The sequence below is a fragment of the Scardinius erythrophthalmus genome (genome assembly GCF_964197995.2).
Source record: "Scardinius erythrophthalmus genome assembly, chromosome: 3".
Classification (NCBI taxonomy): Eukaryota; Metazoa; Chordata; class Actinopteri; order Cypriniformes; family Leuciscidae; genus Scardinius; species Scardinius erythrophthalmus.
Window position 1 is genome coordinate 15928982 of NC_138223.1, and position 15113 is coordinate 15944094.

Genomic DNA, 15113 nt, shown 5'->3' on the forward strand with positions numbered 1-15113 from the left:
ACACAAACCCTGAGTAATTTCATGGATATATACTGTATATATATATATATATATATATATATATATATATATATATATATACTACTTTTCACTAAAAGACTGAAAGGGTGTACTAAAGTATAAGAAAATATCAAACCTCTATAGGTCTGGAGAAGTCATGAGGACCTGCACAGGTATTTGTGTTCAACTTTGGTGTTGAGACTCTGCTTTTTGCTTTTTTTTTCAGCTTAATGGATGATTTTTGTATTGTTTTTTGTATAGTTTTTTTTACAACTCAAGTTATCCCGTTTCTATTGGAAAAATCTTGCTCTCCTAAAGTTTACATGCGCATGACTTTCTGAGTTACGTAAATATTTTTGAGTATTACTATGAATATAACATGACAATAGTATATTTAAAGGCACAATATGTAACTTTTTTGCTTTAAAAATAGCAAAAATCACTATATCTATGTTATATATTTTTTTTAGTTGTGTACTTACATTATCCCGACTGTTTCCAACAACTTTCAAACCAGGAGAAATTTGTAATTTAATTCAAGAAACGTCCCGTTTCTTTATTTCCGTTTTGTCGCCGCCAATGGCGTCATATCCACGTTGTCCCTGGTTTCCGCTCGTGCTGCCATGGCAACCAGAGCTATGAACCAGAGCCGTCTCCATCTGATAGTAACCAAAGCGACTGACGCGGACAACTCTGTAGTTCGCAATGTCTATTTGCACGCTGTTGTTGTTTCATTCAAACATTATGGACCATGGCAAGCAGACTTTGGATAAAAAAAGAAGAACTAAAACGAGAATCAATATCAGCGCGGTGTTTTCGAGATGCCGAGAGCTCCCATAGACAGTATATAAACGAGAGCTCCACGTCCGAGACTTCGACCGCTCCTACATGTACTTTATTAAACAGGTGAGCACATTTACATAAAACGAATCAATGTTAAATAGTTCAACAATGATAAAATGTTATAATATGATCTGTATGTTATTCTAATGTTGATCTAGTTTACTGCTAGTCTCATATAGACAGACTAACACATACATTTCAACACATTCAAATGCAGTTTAGTGTGCTAGTGTAATGTTAGACCAGGTGAAACAGCGCTGCGTTACCTCACAAGTTTAATTTGTCTAATAAACTGACCTGTGAGTAGTAATTCTGCGTGTAGTTTGGTAGAATGAAATGTCCGTATTCCTTTTATATCCGCGGGAGCTCGCGTCGCGTTTGGAGCTGACAGCTGTCTCTTAGCAATCCCGAACTGCTTCATATCACAGTCATGATAAAAGCATCGATGTATTCAGTCATCCATAAACATTATAGATCGCTCGGCTTGACGTTGACGTCAAGATCCATAATTCTTAGCAAATGTTGCGTCATCAATCTACGCCTTTGTTATTGTAAATAGGTTAGCGACCCCTAGTGGCAAAAAATGCCATACTGTACGTTTAAGGTGAAAGTATATACCTTAAGATGGATATGATTATATGAATATAAGACATGTTTTATGTAATTACTTTATGGAATAATAAATGGGTTTAGTTTATTTATCTGCATTTTAGTAATTCTTTACAGTATTTTCATTCTCATTCTCATGTACCTATCCTTTACCTGTCACATTAATGTTTTATGTATACTGACGTATTTGTTTGACAGCTTGACTTTTACACAGCTGCCGATTTTGAAAAGCAGAATGATTTTTGTCTGGACATGCGCAGACATAAATGACTGCTCCATTACTCTGGATATTCCACAAAAGGCGTTTACATGACCCAAAAGTCTGTCTACTATTGAAAAGATTAGGGTCGGTAAGATTTTTTTATGTTTTTGAAAGTCTCTTATGCTCACCAAGGCAGCAATTATCTGATCAAAAAAGTAAAAATAGTAATATTGTGAAATGTAAAATGACTATTTTCTGTTAATATATTTTAAAATGTAATTTATTCCTATGACGGCAAAGCTGAATTTTTTAAGCATCATTACTCCAGTCTTCAGTGTCACATGATCAACCCATCAATCTAATATGCTGATGTGATGCTCAAGAAACATTTCTTATTATTATCATCAATGTTGAAAACAGTTGCTTAATATGTTTGTGGAAACTGTGATACATTTTTTGGGATTCTATGATGAATAGAAAGAACAACATGTATTTGAAATCGAAATCTTCTCTACCATTATAAATGTCTTTACAATCACGTTTGATTTCATGTTTTTTTGTTTTTCTTTAAAAGCACAGAGCCCAAACTTTTGTACGGTAGTGTACATAATCAAATTCTTGTGCATGTAAACATGATCAATGGCATTGATTTTCTTTTACTGTACAAGCAGTCTCTTTAATCCACCCACACAATTCTACTAGTCTTTGCTTTGTTATTGGTCAGTGTCGTACCTGGTACCAGCTGTACGCCCTGTCTGAAGGGTTGATCAGCAGAGTTAGGATCTTGGCTTTAGGCAGGAGAGCAGCGGCTCGTTTGGGCGTCTCCTCAGAAGGAAAGTAATTTGCACTTTTCTCAAACAGGAAATCTGTGCTGACATTAGAGGGTATGGGAAAGAACTCCATGTACCTTTGAGAAGAGAGGTGTATTGAGTTAGAGAACGGTGGGACATTTTGCAATATCAGATTTTGTCCGCTCCACTTTTTGAAATAGCTTGAGGCGAGAATATATCAGGGCCAATGACAAATAAGAGTTTCCTAGATAAGGAAAATGGAAAAATCTTTTAGTTATTAATATCTATAAAAAAGAAGATATTTCCCTAACACATTGAATACATATGTACGTAGCCACTAATTAAGAATTCGTTCCCACAACTTATTAATTTGTTAAAGATATGTTGTGCTAATTTGTTATTACTACGGCCATGAATTAATAAGTTGACCCCCCCCCCCCCCCCCCGCATATCATCTTATATATTATTTCCAAAACGTTTTTCAATATATTTTTTGAAGTAAATTATTCTTTTTTTAAACTTTGCTTTGCCCTGTCATAAATAGGTCAAATCATCTTAAGAGATATTCTAAAAAACTTTCCATAAAGAGGGTCCACTTTATGATGTAATTTTCTGTTTTATTTTCTGCATGTTAGGAGCTTTATGACTTTGATTTTAGCACACACAATTCATAAATTAATACTATTTTGATATTAGAAATGAAGAACTTAAGTCACAATAGCAATTCAGACAGATACAGATGTAAAAAATATTTGTAAACCTTTCTGACTGTAATATTATAATTTATATTTAAATTTGGACATGAACCAATTCTCTATACTATGTAAGTCTATACTATGTTCTGCAACAGAAAAATGTCAGAATTGCGTGATATAAGAATTTGGGAGTTATAAAGTCACAATTGTGAGATATAAACTTGCAAATTGATATCTTGCAATTCTGACTTTAATACTCGCAAATGCGAGTTTATATCTCGCAATTCAGACTTTATAATTCACAATTGCAAGTTTATATATATTTATCAAAATGTTAAATTATTAAATGTAAAATGAAATCATGTTAAATTATTTGTGTATTATCTCATTAATATTCATGAGCTACGTCTTCACCATTTTGTGACATCATAACTATTGCATACTCAGCCAAAAACACCTTTAAAAAAGTGAAACCCATGCACAAAAGTGTCTGGAGCACAAGTACATGTTTCACACCCACCAGTCGATGCCTTTGTGATAGTTGTTGGTGTTGAAAAACTGAACTTCCTCGAATGTTTTCACACTGGGGAAGTTGCTGGAGATGAAGGGATGCATGATCAGGAAGAGGTAGAGCGCTGTAGTGCCTGGTGAGAGAGAGAAAGAGATGAAGGGAGAAATGAGGAGGGCAGAAGAGAACGGAAAAAGGAGGAGAAGTAAATCAACGCGCCCTTCCCCTGCTAATGATGAAATTATATCTGCAGCTGATAGCGCTGAAGAGAAACATTTCGGGCCAGGAGATTCAGCCCACAGACCAAGAAACTAAGAGACATGGGATCAATACCCCATTTACCTTATGGATTTTTTTTCTTCTGAGTGTGTGTTGCGAGTTTGTGATACAGCAGGAAAGAAGATGAGTGCAGAGAGGAGAAGTGTTTAACAAGACAGTGTCTTGACACCAATCAAAACCTTACAGCCCCAAAACAGCGCTCTGTCTTTCCCTTGTTCTACCCTCAGCCCTCTGGGGATGTGTCTGTGTTGTTCTCCTCTCAAGCTCAACGCCCATGGTTGCACTTTCATCATTTCTAGCAGCACAAGGTGAGATATGAAGCAGGATCAAGGGGAACAGCGAAGCGAGGAGATACGTGCACACACACGGCTTTCAAGCCCTGCAAAAGGAAAGACGGAAGAAACAGGCTCTCGTAACAGAAGTACAGAATTACCTGTTTTCTGAGGACCGACCACCATGAACTTGGGCAGCCTGTCGCAGGTCTTCTCTTTGGACCAGATGTCCTTATGCCGTTTATCATCACATGGGTTCTAAAAAAAACAACATCATAAATGGGATCAGGCATAAAGTTCAGTCAAATCAATATATTATCTGTTAACAGAAGCACGGAGACAGAGGACAGGTCATTGTCTGTAGCTCGATGCCTGTACAGTATATGGATCATCCTTGGGATCATATTCAGATATCATATGATGATATTAATAGATATTCTAAAAACCTATTCGGATGGAATTCGTTTTCAGGACATACAGTATGTCTGTACTGTAATTGTTACTGCAGCAATTTATGTCGAGAACAGGACAATATTAAATTCACTTGACATCTTTTTTGTAGTTCTAGTCAAGGCTGTAACACCTATATGTGGCATCTTTTAAATATAAAACAAAATTTGAACAACCACAGAAAAATGCTTGAGAAAAAGATGCTAAAATTGTGCAAAACCCCCATAAATCCAAGCGTCGTCCCTGTGAGAAGTTGTAAAGTGCAACTGTTCATTTTCTGGTGGCTTGTCATTGGTCTATGTGCACTTGAGACTTGGAGTGCTTGATGTACAGAGATAGTTACATAGCCTACAGGCCGCAGAGAGTAGGCTTTTTAACAACATGTCAATTTGCAAAGGACTGCTTTTCCCTGTGGTAACTTCTTGAGGGCATTTTATGTAAGGTAAAAGACACTGTATTTAAGAAGTCAAAAAAAATTGTTAACTGGTCTAAAAAAATTATTTTGAAATGTTTTTGAAAGAAGTCTCTTATGCTCAACAAGGCTGCATTTATTTAAACAAAAACAAAAAACACAAACATATAGTACGAACAGTAATATTTTGAAATATTCCTACAATTGAAAATGTGTTCTATTTTAGTATATTCTAAAATGCAATTTATTCTACATTTATATATATAAAAAAAAAAAAATTAATTGATGGCAAAGCTGAATTTTCTGCAGTCTTCAGTTTCACATGATCCTTTAGAAATCCTTCTGATATTCTATATATATGTATAAACTATGGAAACCCATGACGTGTTAATCGTAAATAAATTCAAATATTTGAATTAAAGACAGTTTGTGCCTTTCTATGACTGACCTGCCATAGCGGGTGCCTCTGCTCCGGGAAGAGTGTGAAGTACTTGTGTGCGAGCTGCAGGGGAGGAAGTGTGTGTAGCCTCAGGTTGGTCCAGCATTTCAGGAAGTTAGCCAAATTGTTGAATGTATACAATCCCAAGCGGTCATTCCCATAGTTGGAGAGATGAGTCATAAATATACTGATCTACAGAGAGGAACAAAGAGATAAACTTTTCATTCATCCATCATAAGTAAATACTTAAAATTGTCATTAGTAAACAGCAGCCTTTGCTACAATAACGTTTCAGCTATAGTGACAAATGTGAACGTGATGACCTTAGTCGTAATAACACAGTGTTTCCTGTAGGTGGCAGTATTGTGTATATTAATGTTCAGGTCTTAAACCTTTGCTCCTCCATTATACTAACACCTTTTCTCATAACAGCATTAGAGGAGAAAGAAAACCATTTAAATACAAACCAACCCACATTTGTCCATTTTAGTCGCATTAGTGCATGATTTTATTTGTCAAACATGTGTTGTAAACAGCCCAGCAGATGTTGAGGTGATGTTGATCATTTGGTTTGCTGGCATTGTTTGATAAAGGCTAAATGTCGCCTAGCAACCCTGTAAACTTCACTAGGGTGTGCTGATTTCCTGCGTCAGCCCCTTTATGGGGTGGTTCATGGCACCCCTGGGGCACATTCAATTACTGCAGGCCGATCAGCGGTCTTTCATATGAGGTAAGCCCAGCGGATGCGTCCACTTCATGTGGAGTGGAGCTGTAATTCTGATGTAATCCACTAGAGTAAGGTCATTCGCGGACAGTGTCTGTGGAGATTACGATCAATACAATTAACAAGGGTCTGCTGAGAGTAGAGAAAAGATGAGAGGAGTGAAGGGGGAAAGACAAGAGAAAAAGGAAGAGTGGAGAAGTTTTATTGGGTCTCTCTGCTTGACTGGTTTAGTAGGTTGCGTTGCGAGAGGAGAGGAGAGGAGAGGGAATATGTGGCCTAGTTTAAAACACACACTCCCAGTAATGCCAGGCAGGGCCGTCGCTAAAATACACCCGACCCAGGGCAAAGTTTTTATGGGTGGTTCCCCTACTCACCCAGGTGCAATGAGATAGAGGCCCTTTTAGGGGCACCTCTCATCACAGGGTCCGGGACAACATTCCCAGTTGTCCCTCCTCAATGACGGCCCTGAAACAAGGCATCCTTCACTTCTACAATAAAATCACATAAAATTACATATACTGATAATCTGCTTGATTGATATTTGTTTTACAGCTACTAATACGTAATCAGTCCTTTTATATTGGATCATCCCATTTAAAGTGTGTAAAGTAATAGTACCAAACAATGCCATTAAACACTGTGAATTTAACAGGAAACAATAGTGTTCAACGCTACACAAATGTAAAACTCTACTACTACTAATAAATATACACTACCACTCAAAGGTTTGGTGTGGTTTTAATACTTAATACTTTTACTCAGCAAGAACACTTAAATTGATCAAAGCTGACAGTAAAGGCATTTAAAATATTTCAAATAAATGCGTTTTTTTTTTAAGTTTCTAAATATTCATCAAATATACCAGGGAAAAAAAGAGTATATTTTATGGAAACATGGAAATATTATCAGCATTGATGATAATAAGAAAGGTTTCTTGAGCAGCAAATCAGCATATTAAAATGATTTCTGAATGATCATGTGACACTGAAGACTGGAGTAATGATGCTGAAAATTCAGCTTTTTTCATCACAGGAATAAATTACATTTTAAAACAGAAAACAGTTATTGTAAATTGTAATAATGCATAAATGAAAAGTTGTAAACATGCAATAATGTAAACAATACTATTATTAATATTAATGTCAATTAAATACTGTATATAAATAAAAAAATCGGTTGTTCATTTCAATTATAAAAAACAATAACGGTCAATCTCTAATAAACACATAAGCACATGAACCAGCAAAACAACAAAAGACAGCAGAAGCAGCTCAAACTTTACAGCTAACTAAGCATCCAGTAGTTTTAGCAGAACTTTAGCACTGACATCAATTCATTTTCCACATAACTCCTACATTTATCATGAAATGAGATCTGCTATATTATATATATATATATATATCTGTTTATTAAATTGAAGGTAAAAGAGAAGACTGTGATCCATTAGAACAGGCAGTCTCCTGTAAGCTGAAAGTGTTTTATAATCAGCCAGGATCTGGTTGGAGCGTGTAATGGACTCTGTATCAGGGTCTAAGTGCGGCTCCCTCAGAAGGTTGCAGTGGATGTGGTAGCGGCACAGCAATGGCAGAAGGCTTTGATTGATGGATGGGATGCTAGGTGACCGTGAGCAGGGCGGGGAATATTTATGGGATAATGAGACAAGTTTAGCAGCTTCTGTCACACTGGCATGCTTTATGCCGGACTGGTGTAACACACACTCTCGTGTACACACTCGCAGCCGCTGAATTCAATTTAACCCTCACGGGAAAACGAATGGGACCCGTGATATTAAAAAGATGTCAAGTATTATAAAGTATTTTGGTGGGATTGTGGTGAATGTTCGCCTTTGCTCCACACACATAAGAACACAGGCTTTTCCCATATATACAACATCAATCTGACCACTGAACGAGTTCTGCTGTACCACAAACAGACTGATCAAGATATGATTTATGCTGCGCTTTCAGCAATCAATAACAAACACACACATAGACTTTGTAAAATAGACACCAGAAAGCCACAACGCCTACACACACAGCCATAGGTCATATGATTCATTTTACCTAGCGCTAACAGCCAGGGCAAAGAAAGAGAGCAAGAAAAAAAAAGAGGTGAAAAAAAAAGCATCCTTAAAGGATCTCAGGTCCAAAAGCATCTATCCAGCTTGTCCAACACACACTTGAGAATGCCAGCACAAGCTACCATTTTAACAGCTAAATTTGGACTACCTATTGAACACACACACACAAACACCGAGAGGATCTAAAGGGTTCCAAACAGATGTTCCTTCTGGAAGAGGTTCAGGACCTGACAGAATTATAAATCACTAGCCTGGAAAAGACATGAAAATTTAACCAGGAAACACACACACAACCACACACACACACACACACACACACACACACACACACACACACACACACACACACACACACACACACAGCTCACCTTTGCACTTTGGCAGCAAGCGTTTCAGAAAGGTCTAAAATTGGGACGTGAAGTTCACACAAGTGGCTTATTAAATAGTACTTCGTTTGTAAGTACTGTTACTGTGAACTTATTTAGTTGCATCATTCGTTCTTAAAGCAAGACTTAGCTCTCTGTAATGTGTAGTCATGTAACATGATGTTTACCTTTATAAACCAACAAACAGTCTTCCGATTTCATTTCATCTTGGTGTATTTGATGTTTCAAACTTCTTTTGCCTTACATAACGGTCAGTAGCAACAAAATTACATTTCCATTGAGTTTGAACAGAAGAACAGTGAATACAATACATAAATAATCATGAAATATAATATATAATAGTATATTTAAATATCTAAATATAGCAAATATTAAACTCTACTCTAAATATGAATAAGTAGCAAAATATAAAAATGGAAACAACAGTATTTTACAATCAATTTAATAAATTTAATTTGTATTTTTTAGTTTAATTAAATCAGTGAATTAAATTATTCTTTCTTATATTATAATTAATATAATATCAATATTATATATAATTATTATAATGCTGATCCTTTTATTCCAAATGTTACTCTGGTACAAGGATAATAATAATAATAATTAAAAAAAATTCAATAAAAGCCAGTTTCATGCTATACAATTTTGTCCACAATTTTGCCATCTGAGACACATTTTGTAGATTGTAAAAGATAAAGTTTATTGGTGAATCACAGAACTTCTCAGTAACCAGCTTAAGTTGTAACAAAGCTTGCTCACTGGACCTTGGACACTCAAACTAACAAACACACACGATCCCAAAAATACTGTAAGAGCAGGTAAAATTTAACTTTTCTTCATTCCCCAATAAGCAACAATCAATTTTACTAGAAAACTAAAACTGTTAATTGTGTATTCTAGTCAGCTCACCATAATAAACCAGTTTTAATGTTGTATATACTTTTAAGAGTCTCAACACAAATGTCTATTCTACTGTTCTATTCTATTCTGTTCTATACAGTACACCTGCAAAATCCAACTTGATCTCTTTTTCTGTTCTATGTAGTATTAATCTTGACCTACTTGTTCAGATCGGCGCAACATGATTATCACATGTACACGCGTAATGACTTGGCCTGGCCATGGCATTAACACACACACACACACACACACACACACACACACACACACACACACGCACACGTACACGCACACAGTTCATGTTTTAAGGGGACTTTCCATAGACATAATAATAAAGTACAGATAGTATATTCTATCCACTTACACTAAACAAAACCTAAATAAAAATGTGTTTAACATCACTATTAGTAAGGAAAGTATGATCTCTGTATAATATCAGTTTTAAAATGCAAGATATTTAAAGTGTACCTGAAGTATACTTGCAATAGTTTCACTTTAGCATAATCATAAGTATAGACCTTATGTAGCCCCGCCCCTTTTTAGCGCTCCACTCGTTATCTTTTGACTTCCGGTCTGTATTTTCACAGCGATCTTACGTATTTATGAATGAACGTCTCGTTTTAAAATCTTCCCGGTCTACTGACATTTGTTAAGGCATCTGCTTTAAACATTACAATCCTCATGATAACTTTCATTAACTTTACATTAGGTAAGTAAATCCACTTCAAAAGCTAATAACTACTGGACAGCAATGCCATAGAAATATACAGAGCGACCGCAAAAACGGAAGTTCAAAGACAATATTCTAAAGATGGCTGTGTCCTTGTTTCTCTGGCACATAAGGTCTATACTTAAGTTAAGTATAGCTTTAGTGTGACCTCAGCTCTATTTCTGGATAACTAAAGTGCATTAAATACAAAATTAAATGTTCTAATTTAGCAGACTTTAAGTATACCAATTTAGTATACTAAAAGTACAATTGCAGGGTATTTAATTAAGTACATTAATATGTAAATGTATTTGTAGTATACTTAGCATAAAATTAATGTATTTCAAATATATATATTTTTTTATTTTTAGGATCAACCTGTTTTTTTCCCTTCTTTTTTTTAAAGATCTGACATTCACTTCCCCTCTGAAAGCTATCCCAAAAGACTTGGACTCTTATTTATGACTCGTTGACAACTTTTTTGTTGTTGAAAGCTTCAGTCCAGTGTAACTTCATGATTGAAAATGGTAAAATTCATGCTTTTGCATTGCACCCAAAAAAGGTTTAACAATTCAGGAATGCAAGAATGGGAGAATTTTCATGTTTGTATATTCTGATGTGTAACCTACAGCTAATTTTTCACTGCTAAATGTATTGAATGACACTTTTAATATATATTCAAAAACAGTGGTGCTGGACAACCATCTTGGTGTTTGTATCATACTCTAACTTTCTCTAAGCAAGCGTAGCTTAATAAGACTAAAAATCAGACACAGACATCCCCATCGGCCCATTTAACAGGAGAGTCCAGCTGGAAAATTTCAGCCTGAAGTATCACTTCTTTCTCTCTTTCTGTCCTTTATACAGTCTCTCTTTCACTCAGACACAAACAAACATATACTCCCTCTCTCCTTTTCTCTGATTGGACATCATTCCTTTTCTTGTACAAACTGTTTAGTTCCGCTTATAGTCTCTCTTTCTCTCAGTCTCTCACAAGTTCTTTGACAATTATCCATTATCAGGATAATTGAAAGTTGACATCAACATACATAATGATGTCAGCTGAATGTGTTGTGTTGCTCTTAAAGGAATAGCTCACCAATTTTTTTTAATTCATCACCCTCATGTTGCTTTAGTCTCCAATATTTGTTTTTCCGTGAAAAATAAAATCTTTTAAGAATATTTTTTTATGTAAGTTTATAAAGACCACAGTGTTTCCAATTAATTACCTAGAAGAATATTTTTACCCTTCTCATAATAACATAAAAGATCACTGAAGTCGCAAAGATCACAATGTCTATCGCCTTCGATTTCGCAAAGCATCTATAAATCGAACTAAAATCTAAATTATGAAATGTCTTATTGGGCTTATCCAATCGCACAAACGGTGCGGTTTAATAAGTATATAGTCTGTTGTGCTGTGTGTTTCAGAGTGAAGCAAGGCACTGTTTCCATTTACACGTGAGCAGCTCATGATCCAATATTTACATGCATGCAGCTCATAATCTGGTGTTTTCAGTGTCTCAGGGTGGCTAAGTTCAGAGTAATGCAGTAATGCAACGTGTACCAGCTGTGCTTTATTTTCGCATTCACATAATTTCCAACGTTTTTTTGGACAGATGATTACAGCATTTTACTAGATTTATAATGTGAAGTGTTTGTAAACCTGTTGTCACAGAAGCTTAAAGGTCTCCCTGCAGTTTTCTACCAAATTGAAATCTTCAACTTTTGCAAGTAAATAAATTAAGACAGAAATAAGTACTGTAATTTTACTAATCTATACTTAATGTGAAATACTTTAATTTTATTTTACAGTGCAATTGCATTACCATAGCAATATGATGATGATAATAATGGGCATGAACGAGGGTAAAATGGAGTGTCAAAAACAGTGTTCTCTCCTTACGTTATGCTCTGTTAACCTGATGTTCTCAAGCAAAGCACAGCACAGCACAGCTCTCTCTCTCTCTCTCTCACACACACACACACACACACACACACACACACACACACACACACACACACACACACACACACACACACACACACACACACACACACACACACACACCTCATTTCAGAGAGAGGACCTCAATAATGAATGGGCAGATAAATGAGTTTCCATTAAAGCCCTCTGGACAAGGAGACAAAGAAGGCAAAAGGCATGGCGGAATTTTTTTCTTTTTCACTTCAATCAATGTTATACTAATGTTTTTTTTTTCAATATAATAACAATTTTATCACTGCCATAAAATGCTTAATCGATGCTACTGAACGAAGAGAAGAAAAGAGTGATGTATGTCATTAATAAGTAGTGCTGTGTCTTCATGTTAACAGTGATTCATTTTAACACAGAAGAATGTGGCTGTGATGAATAAATCAAAAAGCCTACGGTCAGATTAATGTATGTATGTGATGGGTTTGAGTTTAATGTAGAAAGACAGAAGTGTGATCATGTTCCTGGTAATGTGGATCTACAGAACTCTCACAGCACTTTTAAAGCACAATAGTAGTTTGGATGCTTATTGTAGAAGAATATTCATACAAGAGCCACAAAGGAATCTAAATCTTGTCTGTTTTATCTTCCTTCATTCAGTGTGATGTTCTGATTGGACAGGAAGTGTTGCTTGGAGATGAAAGACTCATGTTTAATTTACTAGACATGGAATCCGGACTCTAAAGTCATGACCACACAACCTCATCCTCATATTACCTGCATTCCAGTCTCCGCATTCAATAATTACCACACGAAACATTTAGCATTGCTGCTAGTTATTTATCATATATCTATATTAAGTGGATTGTAATTATATATAATTATAATATCATATTAATTAACATTTAATTATTGATTTTAGTTCCTCAGAGATTTTGGTCCATATTGACATGATAGCATCACACAGTTGCTGCAGATTTGTTGGCTGCACATCCCTGATCCGAATCTCCAGTTCCACAACATCCCAAAGGTGCTCTATTGGATTGAGATCTGGAGACTGTGGAGGCCATTTGAGTATAGTGAAGTCATTGTCATGTTCAAGAAACCAGTTTGAGATAATTTGAGCTTTGTGAAATGGTGCGTTATTCTGCTGGATGTAGCCATCAGAATATGGGTTCACTGTGGTCATAAAGGCATGGACATGGTCAGCAACAATACTCAGGTAGGCTGTGGCGTTTAAACGATGCTCAATTGGTAGTAAGGGGTCCAAAGTGTGCCCACAAAATATCCCTCACACCATTACACCACCAGCCAGCCTGAACTATTGATACAAGGCTGGATGGATGCATGCTTTCATGTTGTTTAGGCCAAAAGCTGACCATATAATCTGAATATTGCAGCAGAAATTGAGACTTATCAGATCAGGTAATGTTTTTTTTAATCTTCTATTGTCCAATTTTAGTAAGCCCATGCAAACTGTAGCATCAGGAGTGGAACCCGGTGTGATCTTCTGCTGCTGTAGTCCATCTGCTTCAAGGTTCAACGAGTTCAGAGATGCTTTTCTGCATACAGTACCTCAGTTGTAACGAGTGGTTATCTGAGTTACAGTTGCTTTTCTATAAGCTCAAACCAGTCAGGCCATTCTCCTCTGACCCTGGCATCAACAAAGCATTTTCGCCCACAGAACTGCTGATAAATTCTCTTTTTCAGTCCATTCTCTGTAAACCCTAGAGATGGTTGTGCATGAAAATCCCAGAAGAGCAGCAGTTACTCAGACCAGCCTGTCTGGCACCGACAACCATGCCATGGTCAAAGTCACTTTAATCACCTTTCTTCCCCATTCTGATGTTTAGTTCGAACTTTAGCAGATGGTCTTTACCATGTCTTCATGCCTAAATACATTGAGTTCCTGCCATGTGATTGGCTGATTAGATATATGCGTAAACGAGCAGTTGAACCGGTGTACCCAAGTGGCCGGTAAGTGTATATAACAATTGCAGCTCTTTTTATTGGTTTTACGAAAATCCCGATCATTTGTGCACCATTTTCCCCAAACACAACAAACAAAACTCTGCTATTTGTTAAATTCTCAGTTGCACTTGGAATGTTCTCAATTAGCCCCAATAAATATTGTTAATAAATAAATTAGTTAGTCACACACAACACAGGAAATGCAAATTTCCTAATTGTTTACACAGCTATCTCAATTACAACTATAAAAGGGGAAAAGAAAAATGACAAGAAAAAGAAGAATGGGAAAAGGAAGAAATGTAAGAGTGGGAGATTTTGGAGAGGGTAGAGGAAGGGTAATATTGAGAGGGAGAGGAACAGTGGAAGAGGTAGAAAGAGACGAGGGGAAAGGAATAGATGGTATAGGAAGAGGAGATGGAGCAAGAAGAGTTGAGGATTTAGGAGAAGCAAGAAGAGCTGAGGATGTAGAAAGAGGGGTAGAGGGTGAAGAGATGGTAGAGTGGAAGGCAATGGTATTAGTCCAAAGAAGAATATATATGACATGGACAGAGGGGAAAGGAAGAGCAAGGTGTAAGAGGAGGAGGGAGAGATAGAAGGATAGGGTAGAGACAGGTTTCAAATGAAATCAGCGCCACCCTAATTGACCATGTCATAAATTAAGGTCTTTCCTTGAGGGAAGCTGGACAGAGAGTTTAGCCCAATATAAACATTGTGCCACAGTCAATGTCCATGGACAACAAGTGCTGCAATCCAATGGTGTTGTGGCACACAGCGCTGTCTTGAGGACGCACAACACAGAAAAGCTTCTACATTTTTTAAACTCCCTCAATGAAATCCGCAGGGTAATCAGGAGCAAATTGAGCGAAATTCTGTAGTTGTTTGGGACAATTTCCAATTGAACCATTCA

At 36.4% G+C, this 15113-nt stretch overlaps 1 protein-coding gene across 1 annotated transcript in view; it reads right to left on the reverse strand.

Moving 5' to 3' along the window:
* The window catches only part of ndst3 (N-deacetylase/N-sulfotransferase (heparan glucosaminyl) 3), a 75983-nt gene that overhangs the window by 13710 nt on the left and 47160 nt on the right, over positions 1-15113 (reverse strand). The window contains exons 7-10 of the mRNA XM_081360545.1: positions 5510-5692; positions 4361-4457; positions 3661-3784; positions 2387-2561 (exon numbers count right to left, since the gene is read on the reverse strand). Of these exons, the coding sequence (XP_081216671.1) occupies positions 2387-2561; positions 3661-3784; positions 4361-4457; positions 5510-5692 (579 nt within the window). The remainder of the gene's footprint in view (positions 1-2386; positions 2562-3660; positions 3785-4360; positions 4458-5509; positions 5693-15113) is intronic.